The sequence below is a fragment of the Melanotaenia boesemani genome, chromosome 24 (assembly GCF_017639745.1).
Source record: "Melanotaenia boesemani isolate fMelBoe1 chromosome 24, fMelBoe1.pri, whole genome shotgun sequence".
NCBI classification, from domain to species: Eukaryota; Metazoa; Chordata; class Actinopteri; order Atheriniformes; family Melanotaeniidae; genus Melanotaenia; species Melanotaenia boesemani.
This window is the reverse complement of record NC_055705.1, coordinates 1,208,539-1,228,603: the sequence shown is the minus strand read 5'-3', so window position 1 is coordinate 1,228,603 and position 20,065 is coordinate 1,208,539. Positions and strand designations below refer to the sequence as shown.

The 20,065-nt window shown below is 43.4% G+C and overlaps 2 protein-coding genes across 2 annotated transcripts in view; one reads left to right on the top strand and one right to left on the bottom strand.

Moving 5' to 3' along the window:
• LOC121635255 (NLR family CARD domain-containing protein 3-like) overlaps positions 1 to 20,065 on the bottom strand; it is a 1,000,352-nt gene that overhangs the window by 728,660 nt on the left and 251,627 nt on the right. The gene's annotated exons all lie outside the window — the stretch shown is intronic.
• The window catches only part of senp7b (SUMO specific peptidase 7b), a 14,535-nt gene continuing 3,932 nt past the window's right edge, over positions 9,463 to 20,065 (top strand). The window contains exons 1-15 of the mRNA XM_041978404.1: positions 9,463 to 9,701; positions 10,327 to 10,435; positions 11,254 to 11,330; positions 11,408 to 11,548; positions 11,636 to 11,822; positions 11,900 to 12,221; positions 12,364 to 12,440; positions 13,574 to 13,678; positions 14,220 to 14,253; positions 14,585 to 14,785; positions 17,443 to 17,666; positions 18,479 to 18,540; positions 18,622 to 18,738; positions 19,393 to 19,515; positions 19,592 to 19,684. Of these exons, the coding sequence (XP_041834338.1) occupies positions 10,328 to 10,435; positions 11,254 to 11,330; positions 11,408 to 11,548; positions 11,636 to 11,822; positions 11,900 to 12,221; positions 12,364 to 12,440; positions 13,574 to 13,678; positions 14,220 to 14,253; positions 14,585 to 14,785; positions 17,443 to 17,666; positions 18,479 to 18,540; positions 18,622 to 18,738; positions 19,393 to 19,515; positions 19,592 to 19,684 (1,871 nt within the window). The 5' untranslated portion in view covers positions 9,463 to 9,701; position 10,327. The remainder of the gene's footprint in view (positions 9,702 to 10,326; positions 10,436 to 11,253; positions 11,331 to 11,407; positions 11,549 to 11,635; positions 11,823 to 11,899; positions 12,222 to 12,363; positions 12,441 to 13,573; positions 13,679 to 14,219; positions 14,254 to 14,584; positions 14,786 to 17,442; positions 17,667 to 18,478; positions 18,541 to 18,621; positions 18,739 to 19,392; positions 19,516 to 19,591; positions 19,685 to 20,065) is intronic.

Genomic DNA, 20,065 nt, shown 5'->3' with positions numbered 1-20,065 from the left:
CTTCCTCCATGGTCTCTCAGCAGAGCGGAGCTGCTTCCAGACCACTCTGAACCTGATCATGGACCTGATGATGATGATGATGGTGGTGGTGGTTCTGGTCTGTGCAGAGACTGAGAAGGTGACGGAGGTCAGAGGAGAGCTGGGAACAGATGTGACTTTAACCTGCAGCATCAGGGACGGAGACGTCTTCTGGTCCATGATGATCCACAGTCAGCTGAAATGTGTTGGACGGAGTTTTTCTCCAACAACAGCCAGATACTGCTCTCCTGAGTTAGAAACCAAATATTTAGTTCTGGGTAACAGACTGGAGATTAAAAACGTGACAGCAGAGGACTGCAGGCTTTACTTCTGTAGCAGGATGATGGAGGACAACATGGTCTCTGTGGACACTTTCCGTCTCATCTCAGGTAAGTTCTGCAGGTTTTATTCCTGATGCTACAACATGCAGTAAAACATGTTCACCGCTGACGTCTCTTCACTGAAATAGTTTCTCTTGTTCTCACATGAACTGCTTTATAAATGTAGTTTGTGACAATCAGACACGTTGAAGGTCTGACAGAGCAGCAGGGAAGGAGTCCGGGTCAGGATCCAGACTTGATTCAGGTCCAAACAAAAAAAATGAGACGTTTAGAGCAACAGTCTGGATATCACCGCTTTATTTCTCATGTCCTCATGTGTCAGTCTTCCATCCAGTCCATCCCGTGGAGACGGTGTGAGGACGAGTTTTATTTTCTACCTCTAATGTACATTTAAACCATGAAAGGAGCTGGTTTCTTCCTGATGGGATGTGTGTAAAATGCTTCATGATGTTCTCTGTGAGGGGTCCTGGTTTATGGTCAGAAAGCAGCTCTGATCACACCTGATTCTCTACAGATGATCATAGAAAAGAGGAGCAGAACCAAACACACCTGGTTCCCAGCGCTCCATCCAGCCAGGAATCAGACTGCCGAGCTCAGACCCAGGTCGTCATCATTTACCGCTCGGCCTTCATCATCGCCATCCTGGCCTCTCTGCTAACAGGTGAATCCCAGCAGAAGTGAAGCACTGGCCTCAAACTGAGCAGCTGTGGTGGTCTGAAGGTGAACTGACTCACCTGATGGTCTGGTGGCAGGTTTGCTTTGTACGTGTTTGAAGAGGAAAAGCGTCTCCGTGGACGGATCAGCAGCGTTCGGCTGTGAGAACCCAGAGACGCTGCAGACTGCAGGTACGGTCTGGATGTGTACGCAGCCTCTCAGTTTGTCCTCTGAACATAAACCTTCCAGCTTCCGTCTCTTTAGGCCTCCCTCTCTGATAGCGACGTGTCGCTCGCCAAAGCAGAACCTGCTTTTACAAACATTCATGCCGTTAGCGCCGACACGCAGATTACATGCTGTAGATGACCAACACGCCTCTGTACAGGCGGTTGTTGTCTTCAGGTCTGATGAGGATGCCGTGCACACGCTGAGTGAGGTTGAAAGTTTTAGCGCCCCCTACAGGCCGGCCTGCACACTACATGTTTTCCATTTGAGTTTTCTCTCTGTGTGGAGGTCGTTTTCACTCCTCTGTTGCTAAAAGCAGGTTTTTAATGCTAAAGCAGTCTTCTTGAGGTTTGTCAACAGGAAGCACAAAACTGCTCTTCTGAAAGAAGTGAAGAGGAACAAACGTCTACATGAAAGAACACCTGAACGCTGACATAGCCAGAAAACCACGTTGCTTTAAAAAACAGGGAAAACTCAACATGCATGGACTAGAAACTGTTAAATATTTATCTATTTATTTTAGTGCTGGGCAGCGATTAAAATTTTTAATCGCGATTAATCGCAAAATGTCTCTTTCCTTTAAAAAAAAGGCCTACAGCTATAAAAAGAAAATGCAGTAAGTCTTGGTTTACAAACACGACATCAGGGGTCTCCAACCTGCAAGTCTGGACCTTCCACAATGCCTCTAAATACGTGGCTAAAATATTTTTTTAAATCTATCTTTCTTGTCATTAGGTTGGAAACCAGGGACTTTTTTTTCTTTCTTTTACATCATTTTCCACAAATATCTACATTCCTTAGCAGAAAGTCTGTCTATCCTCTTTTTTTTATAAAGGTTTCATGTTTTTCTTTATTTTAAAACCTTAAAAACAGAAATAAAAATGTGGTTCTTCAAAAATAACAAACATCCTATGGTGGCTCTTCATTAAAAATATATATTAAGTTTCCTTTTTGAAAAGTTTCATAACATCTGCGTCTCTAAAGGAGTTTTATTTAGCTGGCTGAGGGAAAAATGGCTCTTTGGATTGGAAAGGTTGCAGACCCCTGAACTAAACACATAAACAGGTTTAGCAGCAATTTTCAGATAAAATATTTCTTCATATATAAAACCACATATCTATGACAAAGAAGGATGAAATCCTCAGGATTTACTAAGTAAAAGGTAAAAAGTCAGCAGGATGAATTTAAAGCTGTGAAGCTGCTTCCTTCTAAACACAGAAGGAACAATATGTGATGAATATCAGCATCAGGTGAACAGACAGAAAGCAGGATGAGAATCTCACAGCTTCTAGATGGTGAGGAGAGAGAAATATTCACAATATGCACAATAACTTCCATCCATGCACCTTCAGTATTGCATTATCCAGGTTTCTGGCATATAATTTCTCTAAACTTTAATTTTCAGCCTCCGCTACCACCGGGAGTTTAGGGGTTAACATCTCGTTTCCGGGTGTAGCGTCAGGTCTGTAGATGTAACTATAAACATGTGTGGTATCCACAGAAAGTCCAGAATCTCAGCTACCAGCTCAGTAAAACCATTTCTATCACCAACAAACACAGTTAAGACAACAAATTATTTAAAGAGCAGCTACACAAAGTCCGAAAAATATGTGAGCACAAATGATGTCTCCCCGTGTCCACCCCACGGCATGAACACGAACAAACGACTCCTCTACTGAAAGCTCACATCTCACAGATTCCACAGTTGGAAGTTTCATCTTAATATGACCAAGATTCACTGAACCAGAGGCAGAAGAAGATCCGATTTATGCTGCATGTTTGTAAAAGTCAGAAAACATGTTTTACCTTTGCTGTCTTAAATAAATTAAAACCGTATAAAAAAAATAATAAAAAAGTTTCCCGTCCAAAAATTACGATGTTCTGTCCATCTGCATGTATTTTGACAAAGAGAAACGTCGGTTCTTTTTTTCTTCTTCCTGTTCCAGACAGAAAACATCTCTTTATTTTAATAAACCCGCTCTCTGCCAATCACGTCAGACGCACTGCTGCAGCAGGGAAGAGGGACATGGACGCCATGTTTCTGTCATCAAAGCCAAGGCCAGCAAAAAAAAAAAAAAAAAAAAATTCACGTGCGATTAAAAAATTAACAGCGTTCATTAAGCGTTGCGTTAATGAGCAATTAACGCGTTAACGTGCCCAGCACTAGAATATTTATTATTTATTTATTTATTTATCTATTTATTTATTTTTATTTATTTATTTATTTATTTTCATTTATTTATTTTTATTTATTTATTTATTTATTTTCATTTTCATTTATTTTTTATGTTGTTTTTTTTTTTAACCCTGTCCTGTCCAGCATCCTAACATACAGAACGGTGGTGTGTGTGCCTTATTTTGCTTGCCAGATTTGCTCTACCAAGGGAGACATGTTATATACATGGCTGCTCTTGATATTTTTATTTTTTTTATTGTAATCTTATTTCCTTTAGTTTTTATATGTTAGTACTGAACCTGACAGGGAGATAGAGGAAGAGTGAAGAAAAAGAAAAAAGGAAAAAAAAGGGAGAAAAGGACAGGATTAAAATGTGTGTTGTTGCCTAAAACACACCTAAAAAAACAATATAAACTACCACAGTACTACATGATACATAAAGAAAATATGATAATGATGATATGAAAAAGTACAGTAGTCATCAAACGTACCTGCAGAGAAAAGTACCAACACACAAACATCAGCAACATCTAGCAGAAGCAGATGGAGAGACGAGCACGTTTGTGAGCGTGCACGTGTGAACATGTGTGTATGGCCATGCAACAAGGAAGAAATGTGGTGTTGATCACGCCACACCCCGAAGCATCAGTGGGGGATGGGGGGAGCCCGAGGACCCAAAGGCCCAGCAGATCCACAGAGCACCAAGCCCAGGACGGCCAAAGCAGACAGAGCAGCGGCCCACCCGGACCAGAGCAGAGGGGCCCCCAGACCGGAACCCCCCGACGGGGCAGGGGCACCGGGCAGCACAGGGCGATGGTGAGCAGGCCCAGCAGGCCACCCATAATCCCAAGGGTACCTGCCCAGCATCGGATCAACCCGACCCCGATGGCATGCCCAGGGCGACCAAGCCCCCCTGAGGCCCAGGCAGTGTCTCCCGAGCCGGAGGGAGGGAGACAGCCCCCTGTCCCCGGGGAACCCCCCCGGCCCCCACCACGGCAACCCGGCCACCCAGCCCCCCGACGGCCCCGGACCCCCGGTTGACCCCGACCTGACCCCAGGGAGCACCAGCCCACAGACCACCAAGGCCCCGGATCCATTTAGACACACAGTCTCCCACCTAATGACCCTCCCGACCACCCACCCAGAGAAACGGCCGGGGTTTATGGACCCCCAAGGCCCCCCAGCCAGCCCCACCCCCAACCCCCACGGAACGACTGGACCTCAGCACCCCTTCCCACTACATATGTGACTAATCAGCGGGGTCCAGAGAGACTGAGAGTTAACTGACTGGTGTTTAATGGATGCCGATGCACTCTCTAGACTGATGTGATCCAGCAGGAGATTTCTGTACTGGTTAATATTTAGATTGTTTTTAGACTTCCAGTTCACTAGAATAGTTTTCTTTGCGATACATAAGGCCGTGAGGACCATATGTGCTTTGTTAGTGTCTATATTAATGTCACTTAGGTCACCCAGTAAACAAAGTTTAGGACATGCAGGAATGTTACATCTAACCCATGTTGATAAATCCTCACAAACCTTATTCCAGAACTTCTGGACAGGTGCACAAAGCCATAAAGCGTGTAGGTAATCATCTGCTGTGTTACCTGTGCACTGTGTGCAGATATCGGAGTGATTAAGACCCATCTTGAACATCCTTTGTCCTGTATAATGCGTTCTATGGAGGACTTTGTATTGTATGAGTTGTAAATTTGGGCTGTCTGTCATATTAAAGGCATTAAGACATATTTGTAGCCAAAATGGTTGAATAGGATTGATGGATAAATCTATCTCCCATTTTGAAGTAGGTAGGGAATTTGAATTATCTATTTTTAGCATTAATCTGTATATTTTTTAAAGTAATTTGGGGGTACAGAGGTCCGTAAAATCTTCTACTATTGGAGGAAGTTCCAGATCTGTTCGGTGAAGGGGGAATTTTGTGTGTATTATGGTTCTGAGTTGTTGATATTCTAAGAATCTGTTGCTGTTAATCCCATATTGTGATGAGAATGTATTAAAAGATAAAATGTTTCTGTTATGGATAATATGTTCAAAGTATTTAATTCCTTTGTTAATCCATTGGTTAAAGTTTAGCATACTTTTGTTTAGTAGAATATCAGGATTGTTCCAGATGGGTGTGAGTTTACATGGTATTATTGAGGAGTTGGTTTTTTTTTAAAATTCCCACCAGGCTGTCAGAGAAGTGCTGATGTTGACACTTTTAAAGCACTTTTGCTTTTTTATACTTAAGCTGAAAAAAGGAAGATCAGAAATTTCCAAATTGTCACAAAATGTTTGTTCTATGTCTATCCACAGGCCATCTAGTGGACTAGGTTTGAGCCATTTTAGGACATATTGCAATCTATTAGCTAGGAAGTAATGTTGAAAGTTAGGCAAGTCTAATCCTCCTCTATCTTTCGGCTTCTGTAAAGTTTTTAAACTGATCCGGGGTGGTTTATTTTTCCAGAGAAATCGGGAGATGTGTGATTCTAGCGATTTAAACCAGGTAGAGGGGGGTTTCATAGGAATCATAGAAAACAAATAGTTGATTTTGGGTAGAACCATCATTTTTATGGTGGCGACTCTCCCCATGAGTGAAATGGGTAGGGATTTCCAGCGAGCAAGATCATCTTCTATAATCTTAAGAAGGTGAGTGTGTTTAAGTTTTGTTAGTTCTGAGAGCCTGGAGGGAATATTTACACCCAGGTATCTAATGTTACCTGATTTTAAGGTGATGCTGGGTAGATTTTGAAAGCTACAGTTGATGGGTAGAACTGTACTCTTAGACCAGTTAACGGAGTAGTCCGAGAGTGATGAGAATTTATTAATGAGTGAGATTGTTTCAGATAGAGAGGTTTGTGAGTTCTGGAGGAATAGTAAAACGTCATCAGCATAAAGACTTATTTTATGAAATATATTTTTAGACTGAATGCCGTTAATAGCTTGATTTTGTCTAATTGCAGCGGCTAGCGGTTCAATAAATATAGCAAAAAGTGAGGGGGATAGTAGACAACCTTGTCTGGTGCCCCTATGTAAATTAAAACTTGGAGAGGTTTGATCATTTGTTCTAACACTCGCATTAGCAGAACTGTATAAGTTTTTAATCCAGTTAATGAAAGATGGTCTAAAGCCAAATCTGTTTAAAGTAACTAGTAAATATTTCCAGTTAACACGATCAAAAGCTTTCTCTGCATCTATAGAAACTATTATTGTTTCCAGGTTATTGATGGTAGAATAATCTATTATATTAATTAGAGGAGTTACTTTCTCTAACCTTCCAGCTAATGCTTTACAGATTATTTTAAGGTCAGCATTTATCAGTGATATGGGTCTGTAGCTAGATGGTATTGTGGGGTCTTTACCTGGTTTTAATAGTACTGTAATGGTGGCAGAGTTTATGTTTGGGGGTAAGTAATCATTTTCCTTTATTTGTGTTACCATGTTGAAAAATATCGGGGCCAGTGTCGACCAGAATTCTTTATAGAACTCTGCTGGGAAGCCATCCGGACCTGGGGCTTTTTTACAGGACATATGTTTAAGGGCTTCACCACTGTTCCACTGTGAGGGGGAAGTCTAAGGCCGTGACTTGTTCCTGCTGTAAACCTGGAAGATCTATATTGTTAAGAAAATTATGGATATTGTTGTCTGATGGATCTAAGTGTGATGTATACAGAGTTTTATAGAAATCTCTAAAGATGTTGTTTATTGCAGTGGTCGTGCATGTGGATAAAATATAAACTACAGCAGTTAGCAACTTACTGCAGGGCCGGTCCCAGCAATTCTCTAAGCTGGATACACTTCTTTTAAGTCTTTCTCCTCCAGGAAGACCAGGAGATATGATGCTGTCGTCTTTTGTTTTGGCCATGGTGGAAAAGATTGCATCTCCACAACCAGTTCCTCGTCATTCAAATCAGACTGATCTCTAGATGTGAGGGTTTCACTCAGACCTTTGCCCTGCTTTCCAAACATAACAGTCCTGCAGTCATTTGTTAAATTAACCTACATTCCTCTCTGAGAGCCTCTGGTGAAGACCATGAGGCTGAGGCCTCCTCTCTAGCAGCTTCTACAGGTGCCAGTTGTGGCTTCACCTGGACAAAAAACTAATTTAATTTATAATTTTAAAATTTTAAAATTATCGCAGTAGCATTAAATAGCAGTAGCCTACACTTACAATAAAGAGACAGATACAATTAGAAAATTATTATGTCTTATTAAACCTTTACTTTATGTCAATTTGACATTATGACATGCATGCTTTTTATTACATAATATATGTGGTACTTTAATTATTATACTACAGATATTGTTGTTATGGTACAATAGCTTCTATCTTAGCTAGCTTTAACCCACTGTTGATGTCAGAATAAAAAGATAACACATGCTGCCTTTAGGCGGATTTATATTCGCGTGGTGTCTGCGTCACCGCCATAGGCGATGCGTAGTTCCGGAGGCTGCACCTCCAGACCTGATCTGCAAACCTTACAATCCAAAGAGTCATTTTTCCCTCGGCCCAGCCAAATAAAACTCATTTAGAGACACAAATGTTACAAGACCCTTTGAAAAAAGACAACCTCTAACTTTTGATAAATATCTGCTATAGGAAATTTGTTGTCCTTTCTGAAGAACCAAATTTTCATCATTTCATTAACATTGCTTTATGTCTACTGCTGCTAATGCTAACACGCATACTAACATTGTTATTGTTAACACTGCTTTATGTCTACTGCTGCTAATGCTAACACGCATACTAACACTGTTATTGTTGACACTGCTTTATGTCTACTGCTGCTAATGCTAACACGCATGCTAACACTGTTATTGTTAACACTGCTTTATGTCTACTGCTGCTAATGCTAACACGCAAGCTAACGCTGTTATTGTTAGCACTGCTTTATGTCTACTGCTGCTAATGCTAACACACATGCTAACACTGTTATTAACACTGCTTTATGTCTACTGCTGCTAATGCTAACACGCATGCTAACACTGTTATTGTTAACACTGCTTTATGTCTACTGCTGCTAATGCTAACACTCATGCTAACACTGTTATTGTTAACACTGCTTTATGTCTACTGCTGCTAATGCTAACACTGTTATTAACACTGCTTTATGTCTACTACAGCTAATGCTAACACGCATGCTAACACTGTTATTGTTACCACTGCTTTATGTCTACTACAGCTAATGCTAACACGCATGCTAACACTGTTATTGTTAACACTGTTTTATGTCTACTACAGCTAATGCTAACACACATGCTAACACTGTTATTGTTAACACTGCTTTATGTCTACTGCTGCTAATGCTAACACTGTTATTAACACTGCTTTATGTCTAATACAGCTAATGCTAACACGCATGCTAACACTGTTATTGTTACCACTGCTTTATGTCTACTACAGCTAATGCTAACACGCATGCTAACACTGTTATTGTTAACACTGCTTTATGTCTACTACAGCTAATGCTAACACGCATGCTAACACTGTTATTGTTAGCACTGCTTTATGTCTACTACAGCTAATGCTAACACGCATGCTAACACTGTTATTGTTAACACTGCTTTATGTCTATTGCTGACAGAAATCTTGAAGTTGTTCTGATATTGTGTGTTTCAGTGTGAAGAGATCTACTCCCACTCCCAAGTCAAATAAGTCATCTGGATCCTTCATTGAAACTTCAGTGGACGTTGGAGACTTTTATTTTAATTTTAATTCCAAATAAAAAACCTTGTATAATTTATGATTGTTGTTGACTTGTTGTTTGTTTGTTTTTTGTTTTTTTTTAATATCTTTTTTAAGAAGAATGCTTGAGGGATTTAGTCAAGAAGTTCTGTAGTTCTGTTTCTCAATAAAAAAGCTTAACCCTTAACTATAAATTTAATAATTTAATCGAAATAATAGATAAGTTAAATTATTTACTATTGTAAAATTGTAATTGTAAAATGATAAACGTTTTCACAGCCGTTTTATGTCATTTTGTAAGTAATGTCTTTTTAGTAAAGCAAATTGAAAAAAAAAAAAAGTCTGTGACGTAACCTCGCAAAGCAACGTCAGCTACGTCTCTGTTATCTTCTTATTGTTTAGCTCGAACCGGCTGGTGGAATTAGTGTGGTATTTAATGTTTTTGGGGATTATTCCTTCTTTTCCCCCGGACCGGACCGCGGTTCTCCTGCAGCACATGGCCAACCAGAGACGTTGTACCGGAACCAGTTTACCGGCAGATAGTTTAGCCTAGCGGCTAGCAGGCTACTTAGCCGCATAGGTGGCTGCTACGCTGACGGAGGTTGGTTTACTGTTTTCAATAAACTCGTTTTAATTAAAACCAACACAATGGAAATGAATAAATATAAACTTCAAATGAAGCAGATACGTCTTCTGGAAAATTCGGCGTCGTTACAATCCACCTAAAATAACGTAGGCCAAGGAAATAAGCACTTTTACTAATCTTTCGTAATTCAGTTTAGCGCCCTTCTCAGCTTGTTTTGGTGGGTGAAATCAGGAGTAAAGACTGTCAAGCTAACGAGTATAGTTAATTAAATTCATATTAAGTGTTTGTTCATATCATATCTCAGTCCAAACGTAAACAGAAAGTTTATGTTAACTCCAGAAGTAGAGGAGTCGAGATTTGTGGCTATAAAAAGAGTGATTTCCATTGTATTTCCTGTTTTTAAATTATTTAAAGGTAATTATAGAAAGATATCTTCACATTTTACACGCCGAACACTTACGTGAGTATTTTGCTTCACATTAATTTCATATGAAACTGCCCTGGCCTTTATAAAACACGGGTTTTATGGAAATGTTGATGTTTTCCTGCGGAGTTTGGTGTGATGTTGTCATGTTACAGTAGGATGTAAACAGATGAAACAGTGAAACGGGCTGTTTATTTTAACTTGTTGTTGACGCAGGATGGCCTTTCCCTTCAAAATCCCGAAGAAGAAACATGCCGATGACTCCGCCCACACGCACCTGCAGTCACCGCTGTCCCGCCTCCAGAGCTCCGCCCCTCAGACTAAGGTGGTGTACCCCACACGTTCAGGTCATGCATGACATTATCACCTGGCTCTTTAAGGTGGTATTACAGATTTGATAGCTTCTCTTGGTACTGTGTCAGGTCCAGTCAGCTACTAGAGAGGTAGTCAGGGTGTTTAAGGTTTAATTTGAAGGTTTGTTGAGTTTTGGTTTGCACCAGTGTCGTTACGTGATTGTACACCGATCTATATACTATAAAGCTTTAGATTATTTAAGGTAGCGTTGTTAATCTGTATGACTCATCGTGAAGTTTGAGGCTGTGGCATTACTGATCCTCAGTTTTTTATTTTTAAGGTGGTATTAGCGATTATTTAGCACTTGTTAGAGCTGGGCCATTTATCGAATAAAAGTTTTCAATGTAGTGAGTTCCCGGGACCCACAGGTGGTGATTTGAGTGGGTTCCTGGGAAAAATGTGTTTGTTTCTTTGTCTTATATTCTTCTTAAATCTTAAAGTAAGAAAACAGTGTGATATCAGTTACAGGCCACATCACCAGCCTTAGTTTAGTTAAGGTGGTATGATGATTTACCTGCTTTAGGAAGAATTGGGTTCTTTAAGGTGGTCGGTACAACCATTTCCTGGTCATTAAAATGGGCCGCGTGGAGTTGGGTCTGATTTAAGGTGGTATGGTGTGTATTGACATTACTTTTGTTTTTTGTTGTTTTTTTTTTCATCTATTTGAGATAATTTAAGGTGGAATGATTGGCAAGCTGGTTGATGTTACAGCCCGATCCTCTGTAATCTGTCGGTGGTATTTTAAGGTGGTATAAGTGAGTTCCGGTCTCTGTGCTCTGGTCTGAGCAGGGCTACGGGGACCAGTCCGGCCGAGCCGCTGCCAGCAGGATGCATGCTGGGAACAGCTCCTCTGCCGGCAGACTCAGGTTGGTGCGGCGCCTCCTTCACGCTGGTGTCTGCAGCTCTGCTGTTTTCTAAGACCAGGATGTTGTTGTCGTGTCAGGACGCCCAGCAGGCCGCTGTTCACTGACGTGGTCAAAACCCTGCTGGAAATCAACAGCCCCGAGGGAGGCGGAGCCTCAGCAGCCAATCACAGCTCACCAGGAAGGTGGAGCTGCCAGTCACGGCCGGGACAGACTAACGGGTGATTCTTTCGTGTCTGTTTATTCACCTAATCAGGAAGTTAAACAGCGTTAGATGACGTAGCTGCTGTTCCTGTCTCCTCCACCAGGTGGCGACCGAAGCGAGCATCTGACCGCCTGCTGCTGCCTGAGTCCACCTCACCTCCACCACAGAAGAAGAAAAGCTCTGAATCCTCCCGGGCTAAGAGCATCTCTGTGGAAGCCAGGGACTCTCTGGCTGAGCTGCGACCCCAGAAGCATGCTGGGAATTTGAGTTCTTCGGTGTCATGGAGGGAGGTAAACATCTGCATAGTTCCAACTTCCTCTTCCTCCTCTTCTTCTTCTGCAGCTCATGTTTCTCCTCACGGTTTCAGAGCGACGCAGGAAAACAGCAGAAGAAGAATTCGTCCAGCTCAGGACTGGAGGAGACGTCAGAGGAGGAGTTCACGTCTCCGTCCAGAACCAGAACCCGAGTGTCTACAGGCATGAAAACGCCCTCTTCCTCCTCCTCTGTCTCCATGGTGAAGACTGTCTCGTCGCCAAGGGCAACAGCTGTGAGTAAGCAGAGTGTGGACCGGATGAAGGATGTGATGGAGGCTCAGAGAGACAGATGGAGACAGTTCAGAGAGAAGAAGACCAGATCTGCTGTCCTCCATCTGAGACTGAAGAAACCCGAACAGACGACAGCAGAACCCAGTGAGTTTACCTGTTCACCGGTTCACCTGTTCACCTGCTCACAGTCCACTACCAGAACACCTGAAACGTGTCTAAATCTGATTTATTAAGAACTTCAGGAATGAAGCCAAACTTTCCAAACTGAGCTTCTTTCTTTCTGCAGTCGTCCTGTCGAGTGAGGAGGAGGAGGAAGGTGATGAAGCACAGAGGGCTTGTCAGAGAGGAAGGTGTGACCAGCAGGTAAGCAACAGCAGGAATTCAGGCCGAGCTTTGACGGGATCACGTCAGCTTCCGGGTCGGTTGTTCCCTCCGGTGTTAGGGGGCCTCATCCACCCGCTTCTGATCATCTCAGGAAACTCCACCCGGTCTGTAGGTGGCAGAATTCCTCCACCTTTCCTCGTAGACGGGTTTAGACAGGATGGGCCAGCCGACGCTAATCTGCAGGTAAATGTCCATAAAAGGTCATCGGAGCGACGGCGGGACGGAGATGTAGTGGCTGACAGCAGGCCGAGATCATCCTGCAGACCTGGGGGTGGTTGCTTAGCAACGAGAGACTCACCTGAAAAAGTCCGACCAGCTCCTGATTGATCCGCTGGAGTTTCTGCATGAGGAATTAAAAGATTCACGTTTGTCTCATTAAATAAAAACCTCATTTTCACAGGAAGAAAAATCAAATTCAATGTTTTAATTCTGGATAAAATCAGAAATGAACGTTTTTTATGGTCAGAAAACAAATTTAACTGGAAAATACTGAATTAAAAAGTAAAAAACAAGAAAAGTTTCTCTCAGAAATGAAAGATTTTAACCCGACAGGCCAAAAATAAAGAAATTAAATTTATTTGTGAATTAAAGTCCTGATGTAAGATTGATCATCTGGATGTTAAATGTTAAATAAAAAGAAGAAAAAACTTCTATTTTAAAATCTAATGAAATAAACAAAAATGTTTTAATAATCTGGATTTAATCTTTAATGGGAGTGTTGGTTCCAGCCGGGTTTCCGGTCCTTCATGGTCCCCTCCTCTGGAAGGGGGTCGGAGACTAACCGGGTCAGAACCAGGATGTCTGATGTCTCAGTTCTGAGCCGGTTCTCAGTCCGGTGGTTTGCTTGTGGCTCTGTGGACCTGTAAACAATCATCAGACCCCTGCTGGGAGTCTAAGTGGATCCAGACCGGATTGTTGCCGTGCTGGGAGGAGGCAGCTGGACCTGACCCAGTTCTGGCAGAACATCTGGCTCCATGAAAACCTTTTATAGTTCACATCAAGTTTTATTGTTTTTAAATGAACCGTCTCTACCGAGGGGTCCTGTCCTGAAACTGGGTCACGGTCTCAGAACCGGACCGGTGGGCTAACTGTCCCTGGTTGTTGTCTGGCAGGTTTCCAGGGGCCCTCGTCCACCGACGCCGCCCTCCTTCCTGCAGCTGGAGTTCACCGCCCTCCACGCCGGCCTGGAGGACGCCCACGCCGGCGGGCCGATGACGGTGAGAGCGGCTTCTCTGTCACGTGACCGCACGTCGTTCTGAGCGGCGAGGCAAAGCGAACGGTCGCGATTATCCTCCCGATCAGAAGAAAAGTCCGGATGTAAACAGTTTTTATTTCATTAGAAAGTTTTCAAACAAAAGTTAAATTATGTCACAGAAGAGTCGTTTTCAGCTTAGAAACATGAACAACATCAAAAGTCCAAAAATGACAAAAAGTCCCGTTTTCTAATTCCTCAGAAATAATTTGTTTGCCACAAAAATCATGGTATTAAAAATAAAGTTAAATAAATTTCAATGTAAACATTTTAACCAGAAAACTGTCCTTAAAATAATAAATAGAAAAGTAAAAATTCTTCATATGAAATAGAAAATAAATTTGACTCATTTTAAAGGTAAATAAATTTAAAATGAGGAGACAAAACGTTAACAGGTCAGTAAATGGTGCGTCCAGAGTGTGATAAGAAAATAAAAACGAGAATAAAAGGTAAAAAGTCTCGATGTGGAGTAAATCCGTCTGTAAACGCTGTCTTTTCTCCATCAGGTCACAGAGAACAGCATCACTCTTCCTGTTAAAGGTAAACACCTTCATCACCTTTTATTTTACTTTCACCTTGGTTTCCTCTGCCGTTACCATGACAACCACCAGATGTCCTCCTTCACCTTCCGTCCAGTTCAGGCTCATGGATTTATTTTACCTTTTTACACTAAAATAAATTAATGAGGACAGATTGTTTTGCTGGTGTTGGACCAGAAAAGGCTGGTTTCTCATCAGTAATAAAGGAACTCGGTTTCTTTCTCATCTTTGGCCGGACCTCCTGCTGACGAGCTTCTACCAGGACGGAGGCCGCCATGTTTATGTTACAACCTGTGTCATTAGGCTGCGTCTCCACCTTTGCTCTTCTTCAGGGGTTGAGGAGGGCCAGGTGACGGTGGTGGCGTCTCAGCTCCGTGGTTACGGCCTTTGGGATGGAGGCGTGGCCCAAGGCGGGACCCTGCTGGCTGACTGGAAAGGCCCCGCCCCCTCGCTGCTGTTCCTGTGGGTGTCAGACGCTCAGGCCAACCTGCTGCAGAGGGAGCTGTCATCCATCCAGAACGCCTCCCCCAACGGTAACGAGACGCTTCACACAGACGGAGCGCTCACACAGAAACACCGGGAACACTGGGTTAAACTGGGAACACTGGTTTAAACTGGGAACAATGGGTCAAAGGGGGAACACTGGTTTAAACTGGGAACACTGGGTTAAACCGGGAACATTGGGTTAAACTGGGAACACTGGTTTAAACTGGGAACAATGGGTCAAAGGGGGAACACTGGTTTAAACTGGGAACACTGGGTTAAACCGGGAACATTGGGTTAAACTGGGAACACTGGTTTAAACTGGGAACACTGGTTTAAACTGGGAACACTGGGTCAAACTGGGAACACTGGTTTAAACTGGGAACACTGGTTTAAACTGGGAACACTGGTTTAAACTGGGAACACTGGGTCAAACTGGGAACACTGGTTTAAACTGGGAACACTGGTTTAAACTGGGAACATTGGGTCAAAGTGGGAACACTGGTTTAAACTGGGAACACTGGGTCAAACTGGGAACACTGGGTCAAACTGATAACACTGGGTCAAAGTAGGAACACTGGGTTAAACTGGGAACACTGGGTCAAACTGGGAACACTGGTTTAAACTGGGAACACTGGGTCAAACTGGGAACACTGGTTTAAACCCGGAACACTGGGTCAGACTGGGAACACTGGTTTAAACCAGGAACACTGGGTCAAACTGGGAACACTGGTTTAAACTGGGAACACTGGTTTAAACCCGGAACACTGGGTTAAACTGGGAACACTGGGTCAAAGTGGGAACACTGGGTTAAACTGGGAACACTGGGTCAAACTGGGAACACTGGTTTAAACTGGGAACACTGGGTCAAACTGGGAACACTGGTTTAAACCCGGAACACTGGGTCAGACTGGGAACACTGGTTTAAACCCGGAACACTGGGTCAAACTGGGAACACTGGGTCAAAGTGGGAACACTGGGTTAAACTGGGAACACTGGGTCAAACTGGGAACACTGGTTTAAACTGGGAACACTGGGTCAAACTAGGAACACTGGGTCAAAGTGGGAACACTGGGTTAAACTGGGTTAAACTGGGAAAACTGGGTCAAACTGGGAACACTGGGTTAAACTGGGTTAAACTGGGAAAACTGGGTCAAACTGGGAACACTGGGTTAAACTGGGTTAAACTCGGAAAACTGGGTCAAACTGGGAACACTGGGTCAAAGTGGGAACACTGGGTTAAACTGGGTTAAACTGGGAACACTGGGCTAAACTGGGAACACTGGGTCAAAGTGGGAACACTGGGTTAAACTGGGAACACTGAGTCAAACCGGGAACACTGGGTGAAACTGGGAACACTGGGTTAAACTGGGTTAAACTGGGAACACTGGGCTAAACTGGGAACACTGGGTCAAAGTGGGAACACTGGGTTAAACTGGTAACACTGGGTCAAACTGGGAACACTGGGTTAAACTGGTAACACTGGGTTAAACTGGTAACACTGGGTCAAACTGGGAACACTGGGTTAAACTGGTAACACTGGGTCAAAGTGGGAACACTGGGTTAAACTGGTAACACTGGGTCAAACTGGGAACACTGGGTTAAACTGGGAACACTGGGTTAAACTGGGAACACTGGGCTAAACTGGGAGCACTGGGTTAAACTGGGAACACTGGGCTAAACTGGGAGCACTGGGTTAAAGTGGGAACACTGGGTTAAACTGGGAACACTTGGTCAAACTGGGAACACTGGGTCAAACCGGGAACACTGGGTCAAACTGGGAACACTGGGTCAAACCAGGAACACTGCTTTAAACTGGGAATACTGGGTTAAACTGGGAGCACAGGGCTAAAGTGGGAGCACTGGGTTAAAGTGGGATCACTGGGTTAAACTGGGAACACTGGGTCAAACTGGGAACACTAGGTTAAACTGGGAACACTGGGTCAAACTGGGAACACTGGGTTAAACTGGGAACACTGGGCTAAACTGGGAGCACTGGGTTGAACTGGGAACACTGGGAGTACTGGGTTAAACTGGCTCAAAGTGGGAACACTGGGTCAAACTGGGAACACTGGGTTAAATTGGGAACACTGAGTTAAACTGGGAACACTGGGTCAAAGTGGGAACACTGAGTTAAACTGGTAAGACTGGGTTAAACTGGTAACACTGGGTCAATCTGGGAACTCTGGGTCAAAGTGGGAACACTGGGTTAAACTGGGAACACTGGGCTAAACTGGGAACACTGGGTTAAGCTGGGAACACTACGTTAAACTGGGAACACTGGGTTAAACTGGGAACACTGCGTTAAACTGGGAACACTGGGTTAATCTGGGAACACTGGGCTAAACTGGGAACACTGGGTTAAACTGGTAACCCTGGGTTAAACTGGTAACACTGGGTCAATCTGGGAACTCTGGGTTAAACTGGGAACACTGCGTTAAACTGGGAACACTGGGTTAAACTGGGAACACTGCGTTAAACTGGGAACACTGGGTTAAACTGGGAACACTGCGTTAAACTGGGAACACTGGGTTAAACTGGGAACACTGGGCTAAACTGGGAGTACTGGGTTAAACTGTCTCAATTCGGGAACAGTTGGTCAAACTGGGAACACTGGGTTAAACTGGGTTAAACTGGGAACACTGGGTCAGTTTGAGGTATTTTTGCTCCTGTTCATGGAAGGACTTGTTCTTCTCCGCCTGTGTAGGTCCTCCGTGCTCCGTCCTCCTGCTGGTGCTGCAGGAGCAGCTGCAGGAGCTGCAGGCCGCTCTGCTGGCCTCCATCCTGGACTTACAGGAGTACCAGCAGGGCCGCACCTCCTCCTCTGGGGGGCCCACCTCCCCTCTGGAGTGGGCTGATGGTCTGCTGCTTGTGCACAGCTGCCCACCTCCTGTGGACCAGCACCTCCTCCGCCTGCTGGGACACTCAGCGGTGAGAACCTCCGCCTCCAACTCCGCCCCCAACTCTGCCTCCAGCTCCTTAAACAGAAACTTTTATCAAATATTTGACATGAAATAAATAAAACGTAGTAAAATATTTATTTGATAAACCAACCAGAATGTAAAATTATTTATAAAATTATTTATAAATAAAACAGATGGACATGTAAAAAAAAATATCATATAACTAAAAGAAATGTGGCTTTACCGTTACCGTCGTGTTCTCTGACATTTTCCACATCTTTCTTTTGGCATTTTGGCTTTACAAGTCCTGCAAAAAGCCAAACAGAAAATCGCCAGAGCGGGTCACGTGACCAACATGAACCAATGACATTGCCTGAAATTGTGTTCAGCCAATGAGAGTGTGCTCTTAGCATAAATCCCTCCCTTTTACTGTTTTCCAGGGGAAACATCAGGATGAGCCAGAGCTTTCAGATGATACCAAACCACCGCAGGGCGGCGCTTCGCGTTAAAACACAGACGTTAGGGCAAATGTGAAGAGATTTGACATCTTCTTTAAGTTAATCTGAAAGAAGACATTAAAGAAAAGTAAAATCTCAAACTTGACCGCGTCTCGCCTTAAAGTAAAAAATATATTTTTATTTCAATTAAAAGATTTTATAATTTTGTTTACTGTAAAACAAATTGAAGCTCAGACATGATTTAATCTTGTAGTGTTTGAATCCTTTAATTTAGTTTGTTGATTAAAACACCGGCGACTCTCAGTCTTCCTGTTGGAAGCTCTCTGGTCCTGGTGGTCCTGGTTCGGTCCAAACGTCCACTGACTGTTGTGTTTCCTGACAGAAGTCCAGTCGGCTGAGGGGCAGACAGGTGAAACAGTCAGGTCTGCAGCAGCTGCCCACCAGGTAAACCCAGCAGAACCAGTAAAACCTGGTCCTGGTTCCGGTCCTAGTTCAGACTGAGTTAACCCTGAATTGTGTCTGCAGGCTGCTCCAGTATCCTCTGGTCCCGTGTAAGGGCCGGATCACGGTGACCCAGGAGGACCTGGCCTGTCTGGATGCCGGCGAGTTCCTGAATGATGTCATCATCGACTTCTACCTCAAGTTTGTTGTTGTTGTTGTTGATGATGATGGTGATGATGATGATGATGATGATGATGATGGTGATGATGATGGTGATGATGGTGATGATGATGATGATAGTGATGGTGGTGATGATGATGATGATGATGATGATGTGATGATGATGATAGTGATGATGATGATGGTGATGATGATGATAGTGATGGTGATGATGACGATGATGACGATGATGGTTGTGATGATGATGGTGATGGTGATGATGACGATGATGACGATGATGGTTGTGATGATGATGGTGGTGGTGATGATGGTGGTGGTGGTGATGATGATGATGATAGTGATGATGATGATGGTGATGATGATGATGGTGATAGTGATGATGATGATGGTGATGATGATGATGACGATGATGATGGTGATGATGGTGGTGATGATGATGATGTGGTGATGGTGATGATAGTGATGATGATGATGGTGATGATGATGATAGTGATGATGATGATGGTGATGATGATGATGACGATGATGATGGTGATGATGGTGGTGATGATGATGATGTGGTGATTGTGATGATAGTGGTTATGATGATGTTGATGGTAATGATGATGATGGTGGTGGTGATGATGATGATGATGCAGCAGTGTGTCACCAGCAGGTCTCTCCCTCCTCCATCAGGTACCTCCTACTGGAGGGCGTTGGTGGCTCGGTGGCCCAACGGAGTCACGTCTTCAGCAGCTTCTTCTACAAACAGCTGAGCCGGCGGCGGGCGGCCGGCGAAGACCACACCCCCTCCGCCCCGTAAGAATGCCGCCGCCTCAGAAAGCACCACGCCCCCCATCTCACACGGTTAACATCAGCTCTTCTACTTTCACAGCGACCGGCACATGCGGCACCAGAGAGTGAAGACCTGGACCCGACACGAGGACATTTTCACCAAAGACTTCCTGTTTGTGCCTGTCAATCAAGAGTAAGCCCCGCCCCCTTTTTCATGTCCATCGTTGTTTGACTCTGGTGTCACGATGCTTTTCTGTTTCTGTTTAGCTTGACGGGTTTTATCCTTTGTTCAGTGAAAACACTGTAGACCCAAATTCATCTGGTTGAGATTCTGATTGGTCCACGAGTCGTAAACACGGCCTGTGATTGGTGGAAAGACACAACGTAACAGACAGCCGTTTTAGTACCAAAAAATCCACAAGAACACATTTTTCACTCATTAGTTTATTTAGTCATTTTAAAAACTGTTTTTTTCTGTACTTCTTGAGTTTGGTTTTTTTTTATGGGTGACTTTCATAAAATTTAATTTTAATGAGATTTAACATTTTTTTTATTGTTTTTATTGTTTCTGAGA